Here is a 27,991-nt window from a genome sequence, read left to right on the forward strand (position 1 = left end):
GTGCTTCCATTAGCCTGTCATGCCATATTGCTCAACAACTACAAGAAATTCAAAGATTGGAGTCAAGTTTTTTGCTCTCTTCTAAGCTTTCCACTTTCTTTCTTTCTCAGGTGATCACTCCATTTCGCAAACTAATGTTATGCGCTGAAAGCAGGAAGGAAATGGAGGACTGGATCACGGCGCTGAAATCCGTCCAAAAGTGGGAAACCTACGAGGTTGGTGCTTCTCATCTCTGTGTCGGGCTCTTGTTATGTTTCAGCCCCATCCTTCGTTCTCCTGGCTGACGTGAGAGTAAACTGGACCAAACTGATTATCATTAGATAATAGCTAGTCATGAGTGTGTAATTAATTTTGATGAGACCAGGCTTTCACAGCTCAGTTCTTCTTGCATCTGTTTTTCACATAAATGATCCACCTTCACATCTTCTCGTCTCCTTTTTATCTGCCTCTCATTTCAGCTCTTTGCCTACCGATTGATGTCCTCATAAAACCAAGCCTCCTCTTTAATTGGTTATAAAGTGGAGGCTCTGATTTTTTTTTATGAGCTTATATTCTCTTTGATTTTTGGCCTTCCTAGGCTTTTTATTATAAAAGTTAATTTGGGGTTTCAATTTTTGCCTTCTCATCTCTAGTTATTCATGTGATGTGATTTTAAGCAGGTGATGAATTGTGCAGCCATCGTTCTCCTACCCCAGCCTAGTTATTTTTTTTAATTGTAGTTCTGGGAAAGTTCTCGTTTTTGTCCTTTTGTGTTTCCTCTTGTGTAGAGAAGTGCTGACGCGTTTCAACCTCAATGTTTCTCCTTCCCACCCCCCCAGGCCAGTCAGTTTAATATGGAGCATTTCTCCGGGATGCACAACTGGTACGCCTGCTCGCACGCCAGACCGACCTTCTGCAACGTTTGCAGAGAGGCGCTGCCAGGTGTCACCTCCCACGGCCTGTCCTGTGAAGGCACGTAGACACATGCACACACACACTGCATCTGTGTTCTTGCGCTCAGTCATATGAAGTCACTGGAACGTCGAGTCACTCATGCATTAATTTCTAAGAAACAATCCTACCATTTTTGGTCTAACAAGAAAAATTACATCACCAGCGTTCTCTTTGTCTGCGCTTGATATGCAGTAATAAAGTAGCTTTAAAGCTCTTTCCTGCACTGTGACAATGGTTGCTTAACAGGTTTGTGATACAACTGGAGACAGTTGTATAAAGTACGTCACCTCTCATATCAGGGGTAAAAATCAGATTACAGACATACTTTAAATCCACTCAACACATTCAATTGTAATTTAGAGACAACTTCAACAATCCAACGACAGCCTGTAAGCCAGAACTTGGCGACAGTGGGAAGGAAAAACTCCCTTTTAACAGGAAGAAACCTTGAGCAGAACCAGGAGGAGCAGCCATCTGCGGTTGGGGGTTTAGAAGGGAGGAAGACGGAACAATTTCTGAAGAGGACAGGATTTTAAGAGCTTATTTTGAAAAATATCTCAGTGAACATTAAAATGCGTAAAACCACCTCAAAGTCTATCAAGATCATGCCAGAGCAGCAGGTCGCCATATAACCCTTAAGCGGCAGCTCAAAATCCAACAAACAACGGCATTTACACGTGCAAGAAAGGCCAAAACACACAAAAATCTAGGTTTACCAAAATATCCATGTATGTCGACCTCAAAGTCCAAGAAACTAGAAAAGGAGACCAGTCTCCTTCAAAGTAAAAGCACCATGTACCCAGCGACTGCCAACAACAACCCGCCAACTGATCAGGAAAAACACGTTTTTCCCTAGCAACTGCATGTTGCCAGGGTATCACTAGACTCAAGGTCTGTGTGATTGAGGCTGCAGGTTTCCAATTACCATTAAAGAGAATTTCTCTTCTCAGAGAACATGTTAGTACCTGAGGGCTCCTTTTGTTTAATTTCAGCACAACATATCTTGAAGAAAGAAAGTGTTACAGGTATTTAAGTAACACTTTATTTTAATTTGGTCCCTAATATGAAGTTGATTAGGTAAAACAAAGAAATTAACTGATTAACTCTAATTAGTCGACCCACTGTCCTTGCTTCAGATTAATTTTGTTCTCGTGCTTTAAAAACCCAGCAGTACATTTACCATAGACTGTATCTAAATGATGGCAAAACTCAGCAGTAATTAAGCAGTAACCACCTCTGAACTTGTGGATCCCTGCTTAGTTTTTTTGTTTAACTTGTAGTGACCATATTTGGACTCAGTTTAAATATCATTTATATAAAATTCACAACAACAGCAGCCACCTCAAAGAGCCTTAGCATGTCAGCTATAGCACAGATAGCTGTTATAACCTATAACACAGAAATAAAATATCAGAGCTTCAGTGACCAAAAGTGCAGATGACTGTAACGAGCTTTTAGTGCTTTAACTGTGACTGTCGCTCAAAGAGGCCACGCCCCAATTGATAACTTTAAGCATCAAAAACCACGTTATACTGCACATGCTTTCCAACTAAAACTGAGTTTTGCAGCAGGCTGCAAACATGTTTGTCTTTGCTTTAAAGTTGTGCCTCTTAACATGGGAGTCTATGGGGAGCAGCCCTCGTTTAGAGCAGCCTCAGACTAGAGGAGCTGCAGTTTTTAGCACCCCCTCCAGCTGCTCTCCAGTCCATATGTACACTGTCTCATCATGTTATCGCATAGTTTTACACAGCTCTATCAGGAGTACAGTCACACACTGTGACCATCAGGAAGCTTACATCATACACTCACCCAAATAGAAGAGGATAAAAGTGGAGACTTCCAGTGTGTCTGACATGATATTTGTTCATCTATCCTCTGCAGTTTGTAAGTTCAAGGCTCACAAGAGATGTGCTGTTCGCTCCACCAACAACTGCAAGTGGACCACGCTAGCCTCCATAGGAAATGACATCATTGAGGATGAGGATGGGGTACGAGCCGAGGCTTACTCACGAGTTGCATTTGGTTTTGTTTTCATGCAAATTATTTTGCCTGATGTGCATACCTTTGGTTTGATGTCTTTAGAGCAGAAGGGCTTCATTTGATATGCTTTGTTTATTTATTTTTCCCTCCAGGTGTCCATGCCCCACCAGTGGCTGGAAGGCAATCTGCCCGTCAGCGCCAAATGTGTGGTGTGTGATAAGAACTGTGGCAGCGTGAGGCGACTGCAGGACTGGCGCTGCCTCTGGTGCAAGGCTATCGTAAGTGTGGATTGAGTTTAGCCTCCATCCCATCAAAAACTGTCACGCTGAATCAATATTAGTGTTTATCTGGGGCATTGCTTTTAGCTGAGAGTTATTTCCAGCCTTTCTTATTTGAACTTCTGTCATTCGAATGCGTCGATGCCCACGGAAATGGAGTCATAGCAGGGGTGCACTGGGAAAAGTGTGCGATGCAAACAGACTCAAAGCAGCTCCATCCAATAATGGAGGTAATTCGGGAAGTGATGTTGTCAGCAAAATAAAAGTGCATCATTTGTCACATTTAAATATGAACGCCAGGTTTTCATTAAGCACGATACACGTCTCGTTATCTGGAACCGTGTGAGCGGCTCCGTACAGAACAGAGAGATCAAATTCAGATAAATTCATAAGATTCAATTATCCCTTTATTTGTTTGTCTGCCCTTGGGACATGTTGACTCATGCGCAGGAAATTGTGATTCTCCACATGAGACGCTCCTCCCACTTCTCTGGAAAAAACAACCAAGAGCTTTTTATTGTCCTTGACTTCCCGCTCTCACCTCCTCCGAAGACTCAAGGTCTGAGAAGTTCAGCAGAGTCATCAGACTAATGGGACGGCACATAGATTGGCAGCAGAGATCCCCGAGGGGAGGAGGAATAGGAAGGAAAATTAAAATGAGAAATGGAACAGGGGCTGATAAATTCCTGTCAGCTGCAGGGCTGCTGAAACTGACCCGACGCTTCGACCGCCTCAAGCACGATGTGGAGAATCATTTTTTGTGTGCGCTGGAGTATTAATAATATTTAGGAGGGCATTGACAGGCTGGTTATAATCCCGCAAAGAAAGTGGCACAAGGACCAACAGCACTTGGTGCATCTTAACATAAAATTAAAGTCCTTCAAATTCTGCATAAAATACGTAGACGTTTTAGTTAATTTTTCATGCTTTTAAATTCATTTAAACCATTATTTTGTAATGTTTCCACGTATAAAATGGATAAAATAATCTTGCCTAATAGAAAAGAATATGTAAAAGTTTTACAGAGAGATGCCCCTGAAATCCGTGGAGCATTTTATTGCCTTTCAGCCCATTGTTCTGGTTTTACAGCCAGAAACGTTTCGTTTTTTTATTGCAGTAGCTGTGATGTACTAGACCCAACTGTACAAGTGAGAAATATTGACATCGTAGTAGAACAATCTACTACGATGTCCCCACACAAGTGATTTCTGTTTCTTTGCCCATGGGGTTGTTTTGGTTTTTCTTTTCGTCAGTTCCTTTGGCTGCTGTTTTTCTTTCAAGAGTCTAGTCCAAACAAACAAGGAAAACAGAAAGCAGTGGAACAAACAGGAAGACTAATCAAATTTGATGGCAGTGGCTGGGAATATAAATGCTAAATCCCACAGGCCTGCAGACGAGTCGGCGATGGGCTCGTACACAAACACAGTAAGATGTGCAACAGAAATCAGAAATGGAGACCGTTTGCCTTCGAAGTTGCTTTCTTTGAAATGTGCAACCAGCATAACTTTTACTTTGAAAGTGAACCTTCTTCACTTCACTTCTTCAAATTTAACTACCAGTGGACTAGTAGTTAGCAAGTATTTGCAGGCAAACATGAAAAACTACAACCGTGTGGCACCTTCTTTGCAACCGATTTCAACTAGTAAGACGCAGAAACCTCCATGAACCACCAGCCAGTCGGGGAATAAGCCAGCCAGTTTCCCTAGCAACTGAGTGTTGTACCACGTCCAACTGTTAAGCGAAGCACGTATGACATCCCATGAGAAACCTCAGTAGGACAGAAAGTCTTTTCCAGTCACAGCTATCTCCATCTGCTGGCCTTCAGAGAAAATACAGGTTTAAGGCGCTTTCTGACCTGAGAGCTGCGTCCATACCGTCTGTCCCCAAGTGGCAAAGAAAGTATGAAACTGCAGCTCTAATATTAACTAGAGTAAAACCAGAGTGTGCATATATATAGTTTTAATATAGTTCTTCCACATGTTTTAACGTGAAATACAGTTCCCATTACTTAAGTGCAACAGTACAATTAGGCAGGAGACTCTGTAAACAGATTGATTGATTTAGCTCTTTTCCACTCTACTAGTGCACTCAAAGCGTTTTATGTGCCTTAATCATGCATTCATACAAGCACTACACTTACTAACTAACATTGGAAGGAGACCTTGGGGTTCAGTATCCTCCCCAATGATCGAACCTCCAACCTTCAGTCAGTAGATGAGATGAGTTGGGAGTTGATTTGGGATAACTGGGAAATTACTGAAGTGAGCATCGGGCTGCTGAGTGCATTTTTACCCATGTGGTTTGCACTATAACCACTTACCCTCACATTATGGATTAGTGTCATTTCACCCAGTGTACACCAAAAGACCAGCCCAAGCATCGCGCTGGAAAGCCTGAAACAGCCGCTCTTTACTTAATAAGGAGTACACAGGAGCCTGTCTTTTATTATGTTTGTGCTCTACTGTAGTGGGTTTTGAAACACTGATGTAGTCAAACAGAAAAGTCCAGTGGAAGCATTCAAACACACAGAGAGATGTAGCTTTACTCTATCCTCTTGTTCCATTTAGCAAGAGCGGCATTGTGTTTTTTTAGCGTTCAGGCCAAACGGGCACACATAATGCGAAGTCTGATCCTCGGTATACAAAGACACACGCGCATACACAGGCTCGCACACTCAAATGAATCACAGTGGCATTTGTAAAGGTTACAGAACTGGCATTTTGGTGGGTTTCAGAGGGATGTAATGACCTTTCTGCTTCTACTGAAATATAGAATTACTGGAGACCACTGACTCTGTATGTGTGTGTGCATGTGCGTTCACAGGTCCATAACAGCTGTAAGGAACAAATGGGGAAGGTGTGTCCCTTGGGCCAATGTCGAGTGTCCATCATCCCTCCAACTGCACTTAACAGCATCGACTCAGACGGTGAGACACCTCTTACTCCCACCCACATGGACACACAGTATTACTTTTACAGTAGGTTTTAAAGTTCAGTCATGTAATGAAATTGTGACTTAGCCTGACTTGGCTTTTTCTACTGACACTGACAATTTGTAATTCCAAGTTACTAACCCTTATCCCTGGAATTTGTGCATCTATCATCAGCAGTTTACAGTTTGAACACGGTCCCAGTGGCGTTTGAACTCCACGCTGTGAGCTATACAAACATTTCTGCTCGTTTACAGGCTTCTGGAAGGCCACCTCGGCGTCCTGCTCCAGCCCTCTTTTGGTCTTGGTCAACTCTAAAAGCGGGGACAACCAGGGGGTCAAGTTCCTCCGCAAGTTCAAGCAGCTTCTGAACCCAGCGCAGGTCTTTGACTTGATGAACGGAGGGCCAGAGCTCGGGTATTTAAGAGCTTTTTCTTTCTGAGTCCTTGTAATATCTACGGGTCGTTCTCCAGTAGAACATTTAATAAGTGTTGCTCTCTGTAAACACCTGCCTCTCGTTCTCTCCTCCTCAGCCTGCGCCTCTTCCAGAAGTTTGTGACATTTCGTATTCTTGTGTGCGGAGGAGATGGCAGCGTGGGCTGGGTGCTCTCAGAGCTGGATAAACTCAACCTCCATAAACAGGTGAGAACAACGAGGAGGAGGAGGAGTGGATGTTGCCGATGATGTAACGCCGATGGGTAGGAGAAAGCAGCGAGATACCTGTTGTTGTGTTAATCTTGATGCTGGCGAAAGGTGCTTTCAGAAGAAACACCAACAATAAGCCAAGTTTACATACTTGAGTCTATAATCGAAGTCTAATATAACATTGATCCTGACTGGAGAGGGAGTGGTTCATGGTAGAGAGAAGGGCAACACAGCCTCCTTAGCTGAACTAATTCATTCATTTTATTAAATTAATTTCACATAAATTGATGTTGTGGCAGATTAACATGGCTTTTATGTTAAATTAATACTAATTTTATATAAAGTGCCACGTCTAATCAGTTTTGTTCCAGGCTAAATGAATAAGATTAACCGCTTAAGTCAGCATCAGCTTTAAGATGTTAGATGAACAAATCAAGAAGTCAGAATTTTTGTAACCTCAGCATGATTTTTATAGATTTGTTGATCATTTAACATTGCAGTTGAAACAAACCTCTCAGAGAAGTTAACTACAGACAGTTTATTACCGGCGCTAAATGAGCATCACTTTTCTGTCTGCTGCTGTCAGGCCAACGGGTGTGGTTAGAAGTTTATATCCACTCATCCTGGGAATGAATGTCATGGTGATTTTTAATTATTTTAAAATATAAGACAAATATACACATGCCCAGTGCCCTCTGGAGACAGCAGCACTGCAGCCACGGTGGTGCCAAGCATGGTGATGGTAGCATCGTGCTCTGGGGCTGTTTCACTATCAGTGCTCTTGGTACGTTGCACAAAGTGGATGTAATAAAGAAGGCAGAGGACTACCCCCAAATTCGTCAAAGTCATGTCAGATCAGCAGCCAGGCAGTTTAAGCTAAAACAAATCAAAGACATGTAGCCAAATGTTATTGGGCGTCTAAGTATATTTTTAAGCACAGGAAAGGGTGAGGATGTCCCAGAAGACAGATGTAGTGCAAAACTAAGCCATTGCAGTGAGCTTTGTCGTAGTCATCAGTTTGTTTGCTTTTTATTGTTCTGTACTTTGCATCAGTTTCTCGTTTCTCCACGTGTCTGTAGTGTCAGCTGGGCGTGCTGCCTCTGGGCACAGGTAACGACCTGGCTCGCGTTCTGGGCTGGGGCGGCCTCTGCGACGATGACGCTCAGCTCCTACAGATCCTGGAGAAGCTGGAGAGAGCCACCACCAAAATGCTGGATCGGTAAGACCAGAGGGAGTGAGGGTGGAAACTTTGGTTTCAGCTGGGTTGGCTCCTGTAAAAGTCCTCTGAATTTAAAGGTCCAGACTGAAGTGCTTTTAGCTGTTACTGCTAGTGCACTGTAAGTGCAGTTTAATTTATTTGTTTGGGTTGTGAGACGAGAGATGTTCACGGTGTTTTCTTGAAATAACTTGCTGGAGGAGGATGTCCCAGATGAACGAATTAATGAAAAACAGATCTGGTCCTGTTAGGTTTTTATATTTCGCTTCATTAGGTTCATTGAAGGGCTGCAGACAGCAGCAGGTGATACTAAAAGTAATAAAAAGAATTAAATAAAAGTACTACAGGCTATTCATTTCTGTCTGCACTCCTGAGAAAGATTTATAAAATTAAAAATTAAAACTTTTAATGCCACAGAGTTCAGCCAGCGACGGGCACAAAATGAAACGGACTGAGTGCACAGACAAATTCATACAGAGCCCCCAAGCTTCACAGAATGTTGGAAACCACCTTTTCTAATTTGCCATAAATGGTGCCGATTAAAACCAGAAAATGAGCCGCAGCGAGCTTTTTTCTCCCCGTGTGCCATCATGTGAATCCAACACAGCCTTCCTTAGCCTCAGCGATTTTAAACAATCCAACAGTGACCTCTTAAATGTCCGCTTCTACTTGCACCTTATTTTTAAGATTTTGACTCATAGCACAATTAACCACAGAGTAGGTCATCATTTTTGTCAGATAATTAGATTAAAAGTTTTCCAGAAGGGTCCAACGCCACACTGCCTAGAGGTCCAGTGGCTCCAATTATCTAACGTGACATCCAGCAGACAGCTAGTGGCTGCCTGTGCTGGCACAGCTGTTACTTAATGATGTCTGTAAACATGTTTATTTCTGCTGCAGATTTGGGCATTTTAACGTGGGAGTCTGTGACTTTTCAGCCTCGAGTGGAATTGCAGTTTTTAGCACTTCCTTGTGAGGCTCACTTGTCGCTCAGAGGTGCTGCCACGACCAAAAAACTGAATACGTGATCGGAAAACTGGAATATCAAGCACAGAGTGTGGCGTTTAAGCTCAGGAAAAATTGGATTTGGATTTTAAAATCTGCAAAATAATAAGGAAGTAAAGAGTTATAATGAATGATTTGAACAAAGTAAAATATTTGTAATAGAAGGAGTAAGGGCCACGACATGGATAAACTTTAATAAAGAGCAAATATATTAAACTTTACTAAAGTAAACGAACTAGACCAGGAAAGTTAAACTCATTTCACATTGTGGGCCACATACAAACTACTTTGATCTTAAGTGGGCCGAACCAGTAAAACCTAAAACTTTTAATGGCTGTGCCCAACACTACGTCTTGGTTGTTTACATGAGAAAGAAATGCTGCTGTAGTAAATGAAAGAAGTCTGTCAACAAGGCTCTTTCGGCTTAAGTTGTAAGAAATAAATGTGTAAAAGGACAGAAAGATCTGTAGCATGTCATTGGACAGTAATTATAAATAACAAGGTTTTTTATTAACTCACAGAAACCATTCGATTTCTATTTATCTAATTAAACCACTGTACCCATCAGAAATTTTTACAGTAGATAATAAAAAAAACAGTTACTTAATTACATTGGTTTAGTATTAATAACCATGGGGGAGGTTCTTATCTGTAGAAGTTATGAAAATACAGATAAAACTCAAAGTTATTCACTCCTCCACATTTTCCAAACTCGTCCAGTGGGCCAGATGGGAGTCCTTTTGGGGACCGATTCTGGGCCCTGGACCTTATGTTTGATGTGTGATTCTGGAGAAATCGTGGGGGGTTGCTGCTACTGCCGGACTCAGTCTGTAGGTTGATGCTAAAGAGCTGGAGGTAAACAGGTTGGCTTCAAACGCTGAAGGGAGAGAGCAGTTTCATACTTGTTGTAAAAAGTTAAAACAAAGCTAAATAGAAGGCTTTTATAAGTCACAGTGCGAGTAACCCTCATGTTTGATTTGGCAGATTTATTTATTTATATTTTATGTATCTTCATTTTTTTACATTATAGAGCCACCATCAAAGCCTCTTTGTAGCTTTCATTGAATACTCAGTCTTTTATTTTGAAAATTAGACACCGTTTTTGTGAACTCAATAACTTCCTGGAATTAAATGAGGCTTTTATGTTTAAAAAAAATTCACAGATTTTTAAAGCGCACATGTATTCAATTGAGAAAAACAAAGGCTTTTATTTTGAAAATCTGACACACACACCTATGACCTGCTGTTAAAAACTGTCAGGCTCCAGGAATGTCGTGAGTTGACTCTATTGACCCTATCCTATCTACGCTGTTTTCCAATGGCGTTGGGACTATAAAGAACCAATCACAGTGCGTGGTGCCAGCATTTGGACACTCCCTTTATTGTCACTTAAAATAACCTGAAGCTTATCTTAGTGATGGAGCATACTCTACATACCTGGCTGTAAATGTAACTGTTCAGGTTGGCCTTCTTCCTGGTTCTTCATGCGGGCGATGATGCAAACGGGAGATAAAATGCCTTACATGCTTCACCCATGAGTTTGGGGTATGTTTTCTTTAACTGTTAATCATCTACCCCAACCGGTCACAGCAGATGGCTGCTTCTTCCAATTTTGTCTTTTGGTTTTCATTCAAGTAAACAAACTATTCTGGAGTAAAAGGACAGTGTAGGCTTTACCACACGCTGCGAGTTGTGACGTCTTTTGGGGTGAAATTAAATGATAACGTAAACTTTTTTATAGGCAGCAGAGGTCAAACTTCTCTTTGAACTCACCTTGAACTTCAGGTCATTTCTTCATTGACCTGCTGTTTGAACAGGATAAGGAGGCTATTGCGTCTTATCTCTGTGTGATTATCTGATAACGGTTTTCTTTTTTTTTTTATCACTCTGTGTTCCTTAGATGGAGCGTGATGACATACGAGGTGCCCACCACCAATAAACAGACGCCGATAGTGAAGGAAGAGGACTGCCTCGATTCTCCTCTACAGGTAAATCACCCCGCACGGCTCCTTTTTTTTTGTTTTTGTTTTTAAAAAAGAGGCTGTCTGTCTCTTGACAGATGGTGACCGTAAATGGCTGAGCTTCCAAGCTCTCTGAAATTATTTTGGAAAACATCCGCTGAGAATCAATTGAGCCTGGCAGCTGGAAACCAAAGGGCAGCTCTGTGTTTTCAATTCAAGCTGAGCGCTGCCTCTCAAATTGCCAGATATGCAGTAGATGGTGGTTAACGTGCTAAAATCATCTTCACTCACATAAATTAATCCTCTTTACTAAATGATTTTGCCATTGCAGTAAAATTCCAAAGAAACTGGAGTTTTTTGAGTGATAAATGGGGATTGACTAACTCCACCCTTACCTCTTCTATAGGAATTCAGAGGGTAAGTAGGGTGAGAGCTGCTCATCAGTAGCTCTTGATTACCTGCTCAGAGTGCAATGCTCAGAGAAACGGCGAAAACCCCACAAAAGCTTCATCTAAGACTTTGGCCCACCAAAGACTCCAGTCTGGCCTACTGGGACAGCTTTTGAAAACACAAAGGAGGGAATAAATTTTGTAACTTTACAGCTTATTAGGGTTGAGCCCAAGCTCAAAGTGGGCTGTATGTGGCCCACGATGTAAAATGAGTTCAACGTTACTGCTCTCCAGGCCTCAGTTAAGTCGCGAAGGTCCAGTCAAAGTCCAGAGCTCAAGTTGATGAAACATTAGAGCTGTGCATAAACAAATGAATGAACTGAAACACGGTCGTAAAGAAGAGTGAGGTGCAATTCCTCCATAGCAGTAAACGTTTACTTCACATCATTGAGGCTAAAGGTAGCTCTGCGGGCTCTTGAATCATCAGGTGCACCTCTTCACAGGAGTGTACATGCCCGCTCTGCAGAAGGATTTGTTGCACAAACTGCAAACCTGGACTGACGTTTTCTTAAACGCAGATGAATTTAGTTGAATTTCCTGTGAATGGATGAGTAATACGAGCGGGTAATTCATGCCTTGTCACGTCAAACATGACCTGTGAAAAGAAGTCGCACAGGTTTATGTGGCACTTGTGACAAGAGATACCGTACTAATCATGCATTTAAGAAAATGTACCATTTGAAAAAACATATTCAGGCTTGCCGTTTGCGCACAGAGATTGACGGTGTTAGGAAATGTGGATGAGACAGTCAAAGCTTTCACAAATTAGATTATTTTGCAATTGCTCCACAGTTTGTAGATGTAGTTATTTTGCAAAGTGGTGAACCTCTGCCCATACCTCATCTCTGAGAAACTCACCAAATAATGTTCCTGACCTGTTGCTAGTTGCAAAATCTTTGGCCAAAATAAAACTGAAATTAATTTAATCTTAGCTACATTAAATCTGATAATTAATTCTATCTAAGATAATAATGTTAATCATCTTTAGGGGACTGAGTTTGGGTTCCATATTGCCCAAAAGTGGATGATTTTGCTGCTTCAGTTCTCAAAAAAAGATCTTAAAATAAAAGATCTGAGTAGGCTTATGCTAGTAGTCAGTGGTTACAGCCTCTATTAAAAAGAAAAACAATAAATGTCATCTTAGGTCCTTTAAACTCACATAATTAGTGCCAATACCAGTAAATTAATATTTCCAGATGAAAGAGAAAAATATCTTGTGGCACTTCATTAACCAGAGCGTTTGATCAAACTACAGATCAAGTTTCTTTGGTTTCTCTGTTAACTTGAAACCTTCCTCTCTTCTTCTCAGGTTCACATCACTCAGTATGCAGACTCCGTGGCCTCCCACCTCGCCAAGATCCTGGACTCTGACAAACACAGTGATGTCATTTCCTCTGCCAAGTACGTGCCACGAATGCTTCCAAACTCAGAAATGAGACAAGAGGGGAGGAAAGTAGTAGATGGGAGGGTAAAGGATAATAATGATGGGTGAATGAAGCCTGGGAGAGGGGCTGACGATGAGACGGGGATGTCGAGTGATTGTCTTGGTATTTTTTAAATGTGTGTATATGCTTTGCTCTCATCCTGAGGTCACACATACACTTGAGAGTGCGAGCGTGTCTGAGTGAACGAGACAGATGAATCAGTGTTTAGGGGTCATCCTAAGTGCATTAGTACATTAGTCGTCTCCCTTTGGGGAACGGTGCAGCAGGACTCGTCTCCATTTCTCTGCATGCGTTTCTTTTAAAACAATGCTTATTTTAGTTCAGACCTGCAGCACATTTACAACACCTCGGGGACTTTCAGGACACGTTCACAGCAGATTTTCCATGAAATATAACAATAATAACTTCTTTTTAAAAAACTTTAAAGCAGCAAACAGAATTTTAACAGGATTTGATGTGTGAACAGAATTCAAGCACGAAATGACATTAAAATAATATTTATGGAGTTCAGCTGGGTGCTGTTCTCACCCTGAGTTTACTATCAGTGAAAACTCATAGACGAGTCTGGTGGAGCTCCTGCACAGGGCCGGGACTTAATGGAAGAAATGGGATGTCACTCTGCCAGCGAAGCCATTAGAGGAGTAAGTAATGTAAGCCTGCCGTCACACTCTAATGGAGCCCTCTAAACATTAACAATGATCTCCCACTAACATGCCAGGGACAGTAGAGACAAATAAGTGTGCTAGATTTACGAGAAAGTTCGAGAGAGTTCTGGGATTTGGCACACAAAAATCTAAAACCTCACCTGGTTTACAGTTAAGCTAGTCTCTCCTTCAGGATCATCCCCTGATGCACCTCTGGACTTCTTTCATTGTGGATTTGATTTTTAAATCTCTCCCTTGAAGTCTGTTACCGGAATATATGTTAGCTGTGCCTCAGTGATGCTGGCTGCAACGCATTTAAATTGCGAATCCAGCAGGTTGGGCCTGAAATGCAACATTTTGGGCTCTTTTAAACTAATATCTCATATCTAGAGACCCCAGTTCTGTCAGTTTCTTTCACTTATCCAATTCAGGGTCGCAGGGACTCTGGAGCCTATCCCTGTGACAGTCGGGGTACGCCCTGGACAGGTCCTCAGTCGATCATAGAGCTAACACAGAGAGACAGACAGCCATCCGTTACGCAAACGTCCAGTTTAGATTTGCCAGTTAACCCTGTGGGCTGTGGGAGGAGCTCAGAATACCCGGACAGAACCGATACAGCCACGGGGAGAACATGCAAACTCCTCAAGGTGCTAGGTGGTGGATTCAAACCAAGGACCTTCTTGCTCCGAGGTGACAGCAAGTGATCATCCTCCACACAAATTTGGATCAGTTTGAAACAGAAGTTGATTTTTGCTTTTGGACGTCCAAGGTGTGCAGGGAAGATTCAGTTCAGTTATTTATATAGCACCAAATCACACCAGCAGTGGTCTCATAGTGTTTGATATCGTTAGGTAGAGACCCTACAGTATGCAGAGAAAATCCTAACAATCAAACTAGAGCTGGGCGATAGAACGATAACGATATGTATCGCGATATAACTTTTACTCGATAGAGAAATTAAGCTATCGCGATAGACCTCGCCGCTCTTGTCCTCTTAAAATAAAAAAATAAAAAAAAAAGTTCAGCCAATCCAAACTAAGTAGCGCAGAGCCGAACCAATCACAGCCGCAGCGTCACGTCGCGTGACTTGTTACGTACAGCACAAGTGCCAAGCCGCACGTGTGTTTGTTTGCGAAGCAGCCAGCGGCTAATGGAGCCAGCGCGTAATGGAGGAAATGAGTGTGCCGACTAGAAAAATCGAAGAGAAAACAGATGATGGTTCCAACGCCGGAGAGATTGTCGAACGGAAGAGCCAAAGAAGTTCCGTAGTGTGAAGGTATTTCGGCTATTTCAAGTCTGACAAAAAACAGAGTAGCGTTCACTGTAAATTGTGCCGAAAGCAAGTCTGGAAATACAATAAACTGGTGCATGCGTCACACTGTGCGCCACGTTATTGTTTCGGTGAAATGAATTTCTACAATACTGTTAATTCTACTCTCTGCAGTGTTTAAATGCTTACATATACACACAGTTACTGTCCCTCCACACATACGACTCGGTTCTGCTTCTGTGCCCCAGCTTTGTTTACTTTTTCCCACCGAGGCTTCTAGACTTCTGATTGGCCAACATTTCTGCACGGTTAGGAATCTAGCGCCACCTGCTGCTTTGGCATGTTCATAGCAGCGTTTTCCTTTATTTCTGCCTTTATGTGTGGACGGGATTATTTTTTAAAACGAAAACGGAAAATCTCCGTTTTCAAAAATACCCGTGTACGTGTGGACGTAGCCTCAGTCTCTGACTGGAAGCGCTAATTCGTCATTCGGCTTTTGTCAGACTAAAGTAACTGTTAAAACTGTTTGAAAAGCTAAGCTATACAACAAGGAGAGATTGAGAATTTCCTTTTAGTTCTCAGTTTATTTGATATTGACAAAAGTTAGTCAGTTTTGTCTGTTCTTCTGTAAAACAAACTAAGATTTATTTTTAGAATTAATATTTTGTTTCTAAGTGGAATTGACAATTTAGTCTGTTTTGTTTGTTCTATTTTGAAACTTAAACGCTTTAGCGGCTGCCTTTTGTGTAGTTTGCAATATTTGCCTTTATTTATCTGAAAAAGTCTCATGTTCCTTAAGTACATCTACCCTGTTGAACTTATTATGGGAAATAAATATTTAAATAAAAACAAGCTGCTGATTATTTCACATTTTACTTGTGAGCAACGGCACATTTAAATCTTACAAATATAGTTATTTGGCTTATATCGTGATAGATATCGTTATCGCCTGAAATGAAAAAAACATATCGTGATATGAAAAAATCTCATATCGCCCAGCTCTAAATCAAACCATCCTCTTTGAACAAGCACTTGGCAACAGTGGGAAGGAAAAACTCCCTTTTAACAGGAAGAAACAGGAACTTCCCTTTCAAGAAATTTACTAAATTTAAACATAATGAAGTTTTTGGACCTTTTTTTAATCACACATCAGATAGTGGCTGTTTTATAGAAACATATGATATACATAGAGATATATGTTAGGGGGACTAAAAGTACTATGATATGTGTATTAAGTGAACCGCTACACTATAAAAGTACTATGAGAAGAAAGTTTACAAAAGCATAATCTATGGAGTAACTGTATCTGACTAATCTGAACAGTAGAAACCAGTCTGTCCACCTGGCAAACATCTTGTAAGAGCCTCTGGGCGTTCTGCTTAAAAGCAGTTACACCTTAAAAAGAGCTTCCAGATAAAGTTGTATCTTCTATCCTTTAGTGACATCTTTACCGTTATTAGCGCGTCACCTGCAGCTGCTGAGCCATTGCACGTGATTGATTGTAGCACCGGTGAAGCTGAATAGATATTCATCAGCACTACAAGCTTTACCTTTCAAAGATGACGCTTAAATTCATTAAAAAGGTGCGATGAGACGTGTAATTTCCACACATCTAATATAGAAGTAAAATAAATAGTCTGGGCAGCACTGGAGGACATAAACTGCGTGTTTCTGTAGAAGGCGAGAGGCGATCATTTTTCAGCATCCAATATTTGCTAAAAAGCACGACGAGGACTGTGAGAATTTGGAGAGGCCTCCCTGCTGAGTCATGCAGCGGCAATGTAACAGCTGTGAGTAAATAGTGACTGTGTGGAGGCGACGTAGCTGACAGGCAGGTAGGTGGCAATAAAACAAGAGTGTGTGTGTGTGTGTGTGTGTGTGTGTGTGTGTGTGTGTGTGTGTGTGTGTGTAATCTTCAGTAACTGCACAGTGACTCACACAATCTGAAACCTGTTAGCCGTATAATTAGTTTCACTCTCTGTGTTAATCACGTTAACCTTCACCTTCACGTCCCCCCCCCCCCCTTTCAGATTTCTGTGTGGGACGGTGAATGATTTTGTGGCGGAGGTGGGGAAGGCGTACGAGAGAGCCACGGAGAACAAGGAGGAGGCAGATGCCATGGCAAAGAAGGTAAATGGGTTTTGTGTGCGGCCGTGTGGGTTATGTAAGAGCTTGTATAACAGTAACTAGTGGGCAAGTGTAGGTGTGCGTGTGTATAATTGAGAGTGTGAAATATAGTTGAAGGTTCAGTGTTATCACTCCCTGCTTTAGTGTTCTGCGCCTTTGGCGGTTCATGTTTTCTTCTTGCTGAATTATGTGACTCTTCATTAGAATAATTGGAGACACTGAAGCTGGAAGTCTGAATGCAAGATTAAAAACTGAGTCAAAGTCACTCCTCGCTGTCTGCACAAAAGACTAACCCACTCATGCTTTGATCATTTTCATGCTGCTTCTCGTTTATTTGGGACTTAATAGGATACAACGACGGGATAACATCTAAATTCAGAAATTTCAGGTCTTGCTGTGTCTGATCTAGTGTTACGCACTCAAAAGTCTAACAGGGTTGGATGCACTTGCTGTTTTTTTTGTTATTTTACCCCCAGTTTTCACATCATTTTAGGGCGACTCAGGTGGTAGAGTGAGTTTTCTACCAATTCAGGGGTCGATCCCCAGCTCCTCCTGCAGCGTGCCAAAGCATCCTTGGGCAAGATCCTAGTCCGTAAATGAGTCCTTACCTTAATCATGTTTAATGTCTAGCAGGTGTATTACTCACTTCAGATATAAAGGCTTAGAGAGCGGTCAGTGACCGTCTGATGCATTCCCAGTTAGCAAACGGTTGCTAGAGGTTGTTCACAGTTGCTAGGTGAAATCAGGTGCAAACAGGGTGCTGCACCAAAAAGCTGCTTTGGTCGTAGTTTGCTGCAAACGCTCACCACAACTCACCAAATGCTGGTTGCACGCAGTTTTCTTTTGCATCCAGTCTGTTGTCCTGATGGTGGACAAGTTAACGCCACATAGATGACGATCACGTGACTACAACCCCTGAATACAACATTTCCGCTCGAGTCTCTGCATAGAAAATCACTTTGAGACGTAAAAGATTCTAAAAAACTAAGAAAAATCTTTTAAGCTTCCACCCTCTGACTTACCCGCCTTTTTCCAAATACTGCGAAGCAGCGTTGATGCCTCGCAAGTCTCCAAATAAAAGTCCCACGAGCACCAAATCAGAGCGAGTATTGCTTTCACGCTGGTTTGAGGTGTTGCTGCAGCCTCACAGAGTGACGATTTCAGAGTGATGCGTACTGCATGTCCAAATTTACACCGCACTCGTGTAATTTTGAAGTGAGAAAGAAAGCAATGCGGATAATGGAAATCTCCCTCTCTGTTCCTCTCTCAGTGTGCACTGCTCAACGAGAAGCTCGATTCCCTCGTCAAGGCCTTAAGTGAGGAAGCTGAAGCCCAGGTAATGACAACAAGTGTGACAACTGTGCAAACACACCAACATTTCCACACTGACAATGACATAACACAACCAGTTATACTGAACCCAGATCATGTTTACAGTTCCCACAGAGTACTTAGTTTAATAACGTGCATGTGGGTTCCTGTAGGTTTTGACTCACTTATGTAACCTCCCATCCACCGCTGTTCCTTCACTACTTTGATTTTATTCTTACTTCTATCCTTACGGCTTTATAAATGCTTCTTTTTTTAAATGTCTCTGCTCCCTTCTGTCCTTGAACAACCATCATTTGAATCTGTATAATGTTAAAAGTTCAGTAGTAGTGAGTAGAAACATTCCTGTAGTTTAACTAATTGGTGTGTGTCATCTGGCTTCATGGACAGATAAAGTTGGGTGTCATCTGCAGTGCTAGGCCTTCTGATGATGCTGCCTAAGAGAAGCATGTATAATCTGTAATGTATAATGTAAACAGAATTGGTCCTAGCACTGAACCCTGTGGAACTCCATAATTAACCTCAGCGTGTGAAGAGGACTCTCCATGAACACATTGGAGTGTGTTAGATAGATATGATACAAACCACTGAAGTGCAGTATCTGTAATACCTACAGCATGTTCTGATGTATGTATTTAAATATTGTGGTCAGCAGTATCCAATGTAGCACTCAGATCTCGTGGAACAAACACAGAGATGAGTCCACTACTAGAGGCCACAAGAAGATTATTTGTAACCTTGAACAGAAGTTTTTTTCTACAATAAATAACATTTTTATTACAGCTGCCTTCATCTCAAAAGTGAACCATACTTTTAATTTTTATTGCTTCATGAAAGTGCTTAGACTGAAAAACAGCCTAATATTTATGATTGATTGCTTCATAATTATGCATGATAATGTCGTCTCCCCCTAATTATAGCCTCTCCCTTCCCAGTCAGTCGTCTTGAACTGACGATTGCGCAGTAGACGAATTACTAAAACAAACCAAGCAGTATTTGTACTGCAAATAATAAACACATACAGTATCTAGGAATTCAAACTAAACAGAAAATAAGGATTGCAATGATAAACTAAGGACTGTCTGAAACATGAGGTCAAGTATAAAAGAAAAAGGTGGCTTTGCACACATTTTAAGTTTCCTCATGGGAGCTCAAGAGCAAAACATCATCCAGCTTTCTGTGCCTCTGCACCCTGTGGAGCCTTTTATCCAGAGATTGATGTCATTGCTTTAGAAGAAACAGCCCAGCCCTCAAAATGTCAGCATGATTTAAACTTTCTGCTCAGTAAAAGGGGAAGTGCATTGAATTTTTACCTTTGATTCAAAGTTCTGCGTGTAGCCGCAGTTCTGTCGTTAAAGGATGATAACTGCTGCCTCTCGCTGATGTTGCGCCGCTGTAGAGGGCTGCGAAGCAGGGATCGTAAAAAATTATGAATGAGAAGACGTTTTCAGGTTGAACACTGCTGCTTTGGTGATATTGTGATGCTGGGCTCCCGCTGCTCGTAAAATGTAACAGATTGATGGGAGAAGTCGGATAATATCAGGAATCCCACAAAAGAAGCCATCAAACAGCAGCATCCCAGGGCCTATTTCACAGGTTTTATAGGTTTTTACTTGTACTTTCATCCAGGTGGTGCCGGCGGGTACGGTGCCGAGCCAGGAGAGCGGTGGCTCGAGCCACGATGAAAGTGGCAGTGAGCCGGGATCGGAGGACAAAACGTACCGGTCCAAAGAGCAGCTGATGCTCAGGGCGAACAGTCTGAAGAAGGCGCTCAGGCAGATCATCGAGCAGGCCGAGAAAGGTAGGCCGCTGTTCTTCTCTCGTCATTTAGCGCACAACATCAGGGCTGGCTTATTTTGTAAAATACAAGCATGCTGCGTGCAGTTCACCGGTTGTCTATCATCATGTCAGTGGTTGACGAGCAGAACCGGCACACACAGGTCCAAAGGATGTCGTCTTCATCCTCCATCAAAAGAGAAAACAGCGAGGAGCTGAAGGACGCTGAGCCACGTAAGTTTGATCACAGCAGGGATACGCGCCACGCCAAAGTGCTCTTAGTTCATGCATTAGCAAATTAAAGAGTCAAAGCAGTGGACAGAGTGATTTCTCTTTAAAGCTTTGGAGGTTCCTCACTCCTTAAAAAAAGCCACCAGTTTCAATCTAAAGACGCTTCTCCTATTACCGCTGTTCTATCCAGGTCAAGGAAGTTTGAGTCCCACCTCTCCCATCGTCCTGGAGAAGCCAGAGAGCCTCAACACTGTCACCTTCAGCGAGGACTCTGTGTAAGCGCACACATGAGTACACACACACACACACACACACACACTCACACAAAATCAGGTATTAATAAACCGTCTGCATGCTTCATAATTACAGACAGTGCTCAGAGAAGTGTGTGATGAACAACTACTTCGGCATCGGCCTGGACGCCAAAATCTCCCTCGAGTTCAACAACAAAAGAGACGAGCACCCGAAAAAATGCAGGTAAAAAACCCCAACAAACACACAGACGCACAAACCTGATTATAAAGGGCCAACGGGGCAAAATGACGTGTAAGCACAATCCTCAAACAGTCAATTTATTTCAATGTCAAGTCAATAAAAATAAGCTTTCTAGCTTTTTTTCTAAATTGTGTGTCACCATAAATACACATCCATCAGGGTCAGTCACATCAAATCTGTGGGGTTCAACCTTACACGCAATCTTGTCACTGCACTCTTTGTAAATGCCCACAGTAATCCCAGTTCATTACGCTACATGTGACCTACTAGTCCGTGACATTCTCAGTCATGCCAGTAAATAAAGGTGCATATCAGAAAGAAACGTCCGATCAAGATGACAAAGTTCCCCCAGTAATGACCACCTAAGGCTAGCAGCAGAAGAATTTCTGCTTAAATTGCTTCAGTTTTAGATTTTATGGTGTTTTTTAGTTGCACTTTGTTAAGCAACACATCAGTTTATCATATTGTGCTCAGGCCTGACTGGTTTGCTTTTCCCTCTGCAGTAGTCGCACCAAGAACATGATGTGGTACGGAGTCCTGGGGACCAAAGAGCTGGTCCAGAAGACGTACAAGAACCTAGAGCAGAGAGTTCAGCTGGAGGTAAAAAGCAGGCGTACATGAACACACACCCAACGGTTTTCTTTAGGGAAACAAATGTCTGTCAGCTGATTTCTGCAAACCTGCTGAGTTTTCCTCGTCTTGAAGCATCTCCTCTCCTCTGTCCACAGTGTGACGGGGTTCCCATGTCTCTGCCGAGTCTGCAGGGCTTGGCTGTCCTCAACATCCCCAGCTATGCAGGCGGTATCAACTTCTGGGGAGGCACCAAAGAGGACAATGTGAGTGTTGTCCAACCGGGCCTTCAGAAGCATTCTCAGTAAAAAGAAAAGACAAGAAAATAAATCAGAATTTTTACTTTACATTTCAAATTCATCTAAATTTGAATCTGACGGTGTTTGATTTTATCACGTGCACCTCCAGAACTTTGGAGCTCCGTCTTTTGATGATAAGAAGCTGGAGGTGGTGGCGGTGTTCGGCAGCATGCAGATGGCCGTGTCCAGAGTCATAAACCTGCAGCACCATCGCATTGCACAGGTAACACAGACACATAGAACGCTTACCTCTACATGTCTGACAGAGCCTTTTTAAAACCTCTTCCCTACATCAGCATCTTAGTTTGGCCTTCAAAAGGACACACTGAGCAAGTTAAACCACTGGTAAGGTTGGCTGAGAAGGTGAAAGTCCACAAGATTTCAGGACCTGCAAACACTGCACATCAGCTCTTATCAGAGGTTGAGCTTTAATAACAGGAAGCAACTCAAAACAAACTGGAATCAAATCCCGTCACTTTCTGCACCAATAAAAGACAAATATCAGATGCAAATATTTAATTTCCACTCTGAACCAACAGCTCCTTACTGTACATAAATAAAAACTCTCCACAGTCATCTACATATGAAGGATAATAAAGGAGGCCGTGGAGTAATTATAATATTTATATGGAGTCAGAGTGTTTACATGAATGTGCAACATGAGTAATCTAAAATGTATATTCAGATCAAAATAGTCTTTGAATAAGCTACACACCGAAGATATTTTCATACACTGGCATTTATTTTAAATAAGAGCATCCCAGTGCACCAATAATTCAATAACTGGAGGAGGATCACAGCCCAAACTCTCCCCCTGTGGTTGTACGCACATAAAGGCGAGCTTTCCTTTTCCTCTCGCTGTTGTCATCCTCTTTCAAAGGCATCCGTGGGATCTGCCAGGTGCCCACCGTCCCCAAAACCAGCTTGTTGCTTGTTTTCACTCACTCTGGTCATGGCCCCTCCCTGAACCTGGTTCTGCTGGTTTCTTCCTGTTAAAAGGGAGTTTTTCCTTCCCACTTTCGCTAAGTGCTTCCTCTTAATTGTTGCAGGATCTTTACCCTACAGTTTAAAGCACCTTGAGGTGATTCATTTTGATTTGGCACTACATAAATAAAATTGAACGATCAACAGATGTTTTTCACGGGGATTTAAAGCCCTTGGCACTTCAACGTAGTAGGCCTGGTATTATTTCCACTGTGCTGTTATCATGAATTATTTTGGCTGGGTAATCCTGCTAATTTAATTACAACTAATGACAAGGATCTTTTTGTGGCTGGTGAGCTTTCTTGGTTAGTACAAATTATCAGGCCTTGGTGATTTGGAAAATCAGAAGTTGTTTGTTCTGAGCTTTGAGGGCTGTCAAGAGGTATAAAATCCAACCGTGCAAGAAGAGCCCCAACCCTTAAACTTGCTGTTTTTTTCACATGAATTGCTCAGTGTTCATCAGTAGAGGGCAGAGGAGGTCAGTTTAAGGGGTTAGCTGATAAAAAGCACTCAAACCCCCGCATCTGACAGCTGCTGTTTTCTGCTCTGCCGCTTCTCAGTGCCGCCAGGTGAAGATCACCATCCTGGGGGAGGAGGGGGTTCCTGTGCAGGTGGACGGAGAGGCCTGGATCCAGCCGCCCGGCATCGTCAAGATCATCCACAAGAACCGCGCTCAGATGCTCACGAGAGACCGGGTGAGCGCTGACGCACACATAAAAAACCTGCACCTGACACTTTGCATACCCATGTCTGCGGCATGCATGTTAAAACCAGCAGTGGCTGGAGATACTCCCTTTTCCTTTCATAAATATTGCAGCTGGACACTCAGCGCTCTGCCCGTGTTGTTGAGTCTTTCTATTTTGGGATTTCTTAAATCACATCCATACCCACTGTTTGTTCTCCCTTCATGCTGCTCAAACCTCTGAGAGCTCTCTTGAGCCAAGCACATTTGGGCAGTTTGTTTCCATGGTTTCCCCTCCTTAAGCACCACAGAGTTGGCTCGCTGGTTTTATCCTCCCTAAATGCGGCTTTATTCAGTGAAATAGTGACAGTTATGTGTCGGGTAAAGCTTTTCCCTGCTGGTTGCCTGCTCGAGGCACGATTATTGGCGAGTTTTTAAATTAAATTCATAATGAAACACTTTTCTTCCTTTGCTCCTTCATGAGATTAAAAAGATGTCTTTGCTGTTGTGTATTAGTCTTAGACGTGAAATGAAATGCACCCTGACATTTATTTCTACAAACCGCACAGTGACTGACAGGGGAACTCCTTCAAAGCAGACATCGGGTGGCTCTTGGATTTGTTTGAAATGGGCTTCTCTTTCAAAGATGGCTCAGCAGCACTAGCTTGGCTGAACATTGATCTCTTTACAACCAGGCGTTTGAGAGCACGCTGAAGTCGTGGGAGGACAAGAGGAAGATCGACAGCTACCGCGCCAGCAGGCCCCGCCTTAACTCCCAGCAGTCCATGGAGTACCTGACCGAGGAGGAGTGCGCCCAGGTTCAGCAGCTAGGCATCGTGGCCGACACGCTGATCAACAAGTAGGCACCGCTTCAGATTTTCTTCTCGTCTCAGCTGTCCTACAGTTTATTAGTGCGTGCTGACGCCACACAGTGGTTTTAAAAGCTAGATGCTGTTTTGTGGTCAGAAGAAAATGTTAAAAATACAAAAATTTAGCACTAAAACTGAAAAACACATCTCCTCTCTTCTTTACATCGAAGGTGGGGGAACTCCAGGCCTCGAGGGCCGGTGTCCTTGATCCAAAACAGCTGATTTAAATGGCTAAATTACCTCTTGAAGTTCTCCAGAGGCCTGGTAATGAACTAATCATTTGATTCAGGTGTGTTGACCCAGGTGAGATGTAAAACCTGCAGGACACCGGCCCTCGAGTTCCCCATGCCCACTCTACATTATTTTAAAATATATCATTCAAACATTGCAAACAGCTCAGTCTAACTGAGCTGCATCCGTCTGTGTGTGGAGACCATAAAGGGGTAATTTCCTCATCCCACCACAATTAACTGGCTTATTTGCAAACTTGCGTTGAGCTTGTCTCCGTTGCACTGATGAGCTGTTTTATTTATCTTTTTCACATTTGCAAACAAGTAGTGTCCCTCTGCAGCTCCTTCGTCCTGTCTCAGTTTGCCCTGTTTATGATGATGTCTTCGGTTATGTTTCAAAACTGCCGTACTTTCAGGATGATAAATATTTTAATTACATTTGTAAACTTTCCTCAGATGTGGAGAAACGTTCGTAAAGGGAATTTCAATTCAAGAGAGATGTGTTACAAATAATTTAAGCGCACAGTAGAAGATGCTCCGGTTATATTTGAGAAAGAGGCAATACAATAATAGACAATAAAAGAAAGTAAATTCAGAGGCGGGTACGTATCAACAGGCTACAGCGGCCATAATTGTGCTTTTCTGGGGTTTTTTTCTCACCATTTCCTGCTTTGTGCCCGCTCAGAATCCGCGAGGCGGCCAAGACACACAAGCTGGTGGAGCAGGAGTTGGCTCACGCAGTCAACGCCACTGCCCTGGTGCTCACAGAGGCCAAACTGTCCAGCCCCGAGGTAAGACACCGAGGCGGAGAGCAGATGGGAGTTTATTGATGGCACAAAATGACCAGATTTTCAGAAAAATGCTCAGATTTCATGTCAATTTAAAGGCTGTTAAATTTGCAGCCTGTTAACCTGAACTCCATCAGTGATGTCACCTCGAGGACGACGTATGTCTTCAAAACAGTCACTTTTGAATTTATTTTTTTTTCTCAGTGTCTGAGTCGCAGCACTGCAGTGGAAATTGTTAACAGCAGTAAAGTCCTCCAGGCTGAGACCAGGATGCTGCTCGATGGAAAACTACTGGTACGCCTCAGCCGTTCATCCCTCTCATCTCTCCGTTCTTTGTTTCCCTCCTTGTTTGCGTTCGGCCCTTCATTTCCTCTGAAGCCATTCAGATATTCCATCTCATATTTCAGCTTCTGCTGTTCAACATGTTTGTTCAGTTTGTGTTCGCTGTAGCTTTAAGGAAATCTCACAGTTTAACGCAGTGAGCCTTTGTGCAGACGAGCAGATAAAATGAGAACTCTGCATATGACTACTGTATACTGAGTGTTAGTCGCTACTGGACGATCAATCTCACTGTGTAGGTAACCCTCTAGCAAATCTTCTGCCCTGTCATGAGTCAGTCAGGCGTATAGTTCATTCCCATTGGTAGTCAGGAGGCTGCGTTCACACTGGAAGCAGTTTGCTCCTTGAAGCAGATTGCTTGTCACTTTCGAGTAATCGCGACTTCCAATATATTTATTAACAGATCATATTTCATATATCCTTCACTCTCACTGGAAGTTGCTTCAGGCACTTACCTGGTTATCTGAGGTCCCGCTCACGTCCCATCATGGTGGTTGTTTCGTTCGTAATCAGCATTTCATTCAGTTTCGGTAGTTTCTGGTCACCACATCGCTGCAAATCACTTCCAGTGTGGATGTGGCTTTAAAGTTGACATTAGTTTAACTGCTTGTTAATTTATTTGGCTTATTTTGCTCGGCACTGATACAAGTTACCTTTTTTTTCATTGCTCTTCCTGTGTGTACACCCGATAAGAAATAAAGACTAGAGCATGGCTCAACAAAGACCAGAAGGAACAACTCCCTTTGGAGAAAACATGCTCTGGCACCTTCAATAAACAGTTCCCGTAAATAACTAGTTTCAGTGTCAGCAGTAATGATGAGACATCTTCCTGATGGCCTTCTAGGCAGAGTTGAAAGGAAAAAGCTTAATTTGACTTTGGCCAATAAATGGAAAAGGAAACTGTGGGGAAAGAACACAAACACTGGACGGAGGAAGATTAGAAACCAGCCTTACAGACCCATTAATCTAAAGTTTGAGGAGTTGTGGTCAAAACAGAACAGAGATTCGGAACAAATAGGTGCTGGAGGAGCTCAACAATAACTTTAAAGCATGGTGAAGAAATCCAATAGTTTGGTTGCAGAGGGGGGGGAAGGTTTGTGTAAGAGAAACTATTGTTGAAACAAGGGAGGATATTGCTCCATTTTTCAACACGAGCCATACCCTGTGGCGATGCCAGTTTCCTCCCACAACAGGAAAATGATCCAAAACAAAGCTCCAAACTAGGTAAGAACTATTTCAAGAAACAGTCAGCTGGTATTCGGTCTATGTCCAGTGCAGTCACCAGATCTCAGTCCCACGGAGCTGTCGTGGGAACAGCTCGACTGTATGGTGTGTCCAGACATTTCAACTTGTGGGTGGCACTTCATGCACAGTTGGACAAATTGAACAATCCTTTGTTCACAGCTAGAGGGAGAAACCGAGAACAGCATTAGTGCGTGCTGAATGGCTCATGGCGGTGCCAGACAGCATTGGCTGATGGCTCAGATGATAGCCTTCTGCTCATCCTTCTGGTAAATCTTAGATAAAGCACATTTAAGTTGTTTTAGTCTTGCTGCAAGCCGCCTTGCAACCCACCTCTACTTCTTTTGATGCTGTCTTTAACACGTCTACATGTTAGAGAGTGTCAGATACAAATTTCCTGGGGATGCAGTTTAATCTGCTTCCTTTTTTGAAGTATCTAAAAGCCATTTTTTTTAGTTAATAAACAGGGTTTAACTTTCGCTTCCTTTAACACTGAATGGTGAACCACAGGTAGGGATTTTACTTCTGTAAACTTGTTTTGATGAGAGATGAAATGAAGTGAACATGTGATGATTACACAGGTGCAGGTGCAGCAAAATATTAGCAAAATATACAAAATATTTTTCCTTTCAAAGAAATTGGAAGTAACCACTGTTGACACATTAACAGGTGTTTATGCATTTGTGAATCAGAAGGGGTCAAAAACACGCAGAACAGGTGTTGACTTTTTACCAACTTTCAGAGGGTTAAATGTCAAATGTCCCATTCTGATTATAATTGAACTCTTCTTCACCTTCTCTCTGTCTCAGTCGGAGTCTCCAGAGCGAGAGGAGCTTCGCTTGACTTTGAACAGCCTCAGCGCCGAGCTTCACAAGCTGGATGACATCCACTGGATCTGCCCGCTCATGCAGTGCACCGAGGAGGTGGGATGGGATGCAGTGTTTGTTTGTGTCAGAGAGAAGCCGTGGCATTATCGCAGACTAACAACCAGCAAAGTGCCACAGTGTCACTTCTGTTGCTCAGTAGCAGCCCATCTGCCTTCACTGACGACTTTCACATAGCAAAATATCCCTCACTGTGTACCCATCAATCTCTTATTTCTAGGACTCAGTGAGGAGCAGCACTAAGAGCAGCAGCAGTATGAAGCTTAAGATCATACCTAAGGGGAAGAAGGAGAGAGAGAAGCTCCACAAGCAGAAGTCCAACAGTTCTCTCTCAGGTAAAAGATCTTAGCATGTCAGCATGCTAACAGTTAAACTAGTTTGTTGACCACAG

At 42.6% G+C, this 27,991-nt stretch overlaps 1 protein-coding gene across 4 annotated transcripts in view; it reads left to right on the forward strand.

Moving 5' to 3' along the window:
• The window catches only part of LOC146636040 (diacylglycerol kinase delta), an 88,191-nt gene that overhangs the window by 58,092 nt on the left and 2,108 nt on the right, over positions 1-27,991 (forward strand). Inside the window, exons 6-30 of one of the 4 annotated variants that reach the window (XM_085350674.1) lie at positions 111-215; positions 819-951; positions 2,815-2,921; positions 3,066-3,191; positions 6,015-6,117; positions 6,378-6,537; positions 6,654-6,762; positions 7,845-7,984; positions 10,887-10,974; positions 12,706-12,797; positions 16,786-16,885; positions 18,153-18,218; positions 19,841-20,012; positions 20,096-20,221; positions 20,409-20,493; positions 20,588-20,695; positions 21,217-21,313; positions 21,442-21,549; positions 21,692-21,805; positions 23,127-23,261; positions 23,944-24,107; positions 25,033-25,138; positions 25,340-25,429; positions 27,526-27,639; positions 27,821-27,935. In XM_085350674.1, the coding sequence (XP_085206800.1) occupies positions 111-215; positions 819-951; positions 2,815-2,921; positions 3,066-3,191; positions 6,015-6,117; positions 6,378-6,537; positions 6,654-6,762; positions 7,845-7,984; positions 10,887-10,974; positions 12,706-12,797; positions 16,786-16,885; positions 18,153-18,218; positions 19,841-20,012; positions 20,096-20,221; positions 20,409-20,493; positions 20,588-20,695; positions 21,217-21,313; positions 21,442-21,549; positions 21,692-21,805; positions 23,127-23,261; positions 23,944-24,107; positions 25,033-25,138; positions 25,340-25,429; positions 27,526-27,639; positions 27,821-27,935 (2,863 nt within the window). Of the gene's footprint in view, positions 1-110; positions 216-818; positions 952-2,814; positions 2,922-3,065; positions 3,192-6,014; positions 6,118-6,377; positions 6,538-6,653; positions 6,763-7,844; positions 7,985-10,886; positions 10,975-12,705; positions 12,798-16,785; positions 16,886-18,152; positions 18,219-19,840; positions 20,013-20,095; positions 20,222-20,408; positions 20,494-20,587; positions 20,696-21,216; positions 21,314-21,441; positions 21,550-21,691; positions 21,806-23,126; positions 23,262-23,943; positions 24,108-25,032; positions 25,139-25,339; positions 25,430-27,525; positions 27,655-27,820; positions 27,936-27,991 lie in introns of all 4 variants that reach the window. The other 3 variants (XM_085350676.1, XM_085350675.1, XM_085350677.1) reach the window with 3 other exon arrangements.

Source organism: Diplotaxodon limnothrissa, linkage group LG3, assembly GCF_057381915.1.
Source record: "Diplotaxodon limnothrissa isolate DT_005_m linkage group LG3, D_limnothrissa_male_GT1.1, whole genome shotgun sequence".
NCBI lineage: Eukaryota > Metazoa > Chordata > Actinopteri > Cichliformes > Cichlidae > Diplotaxodon > Diplotaxodon limnothrissa.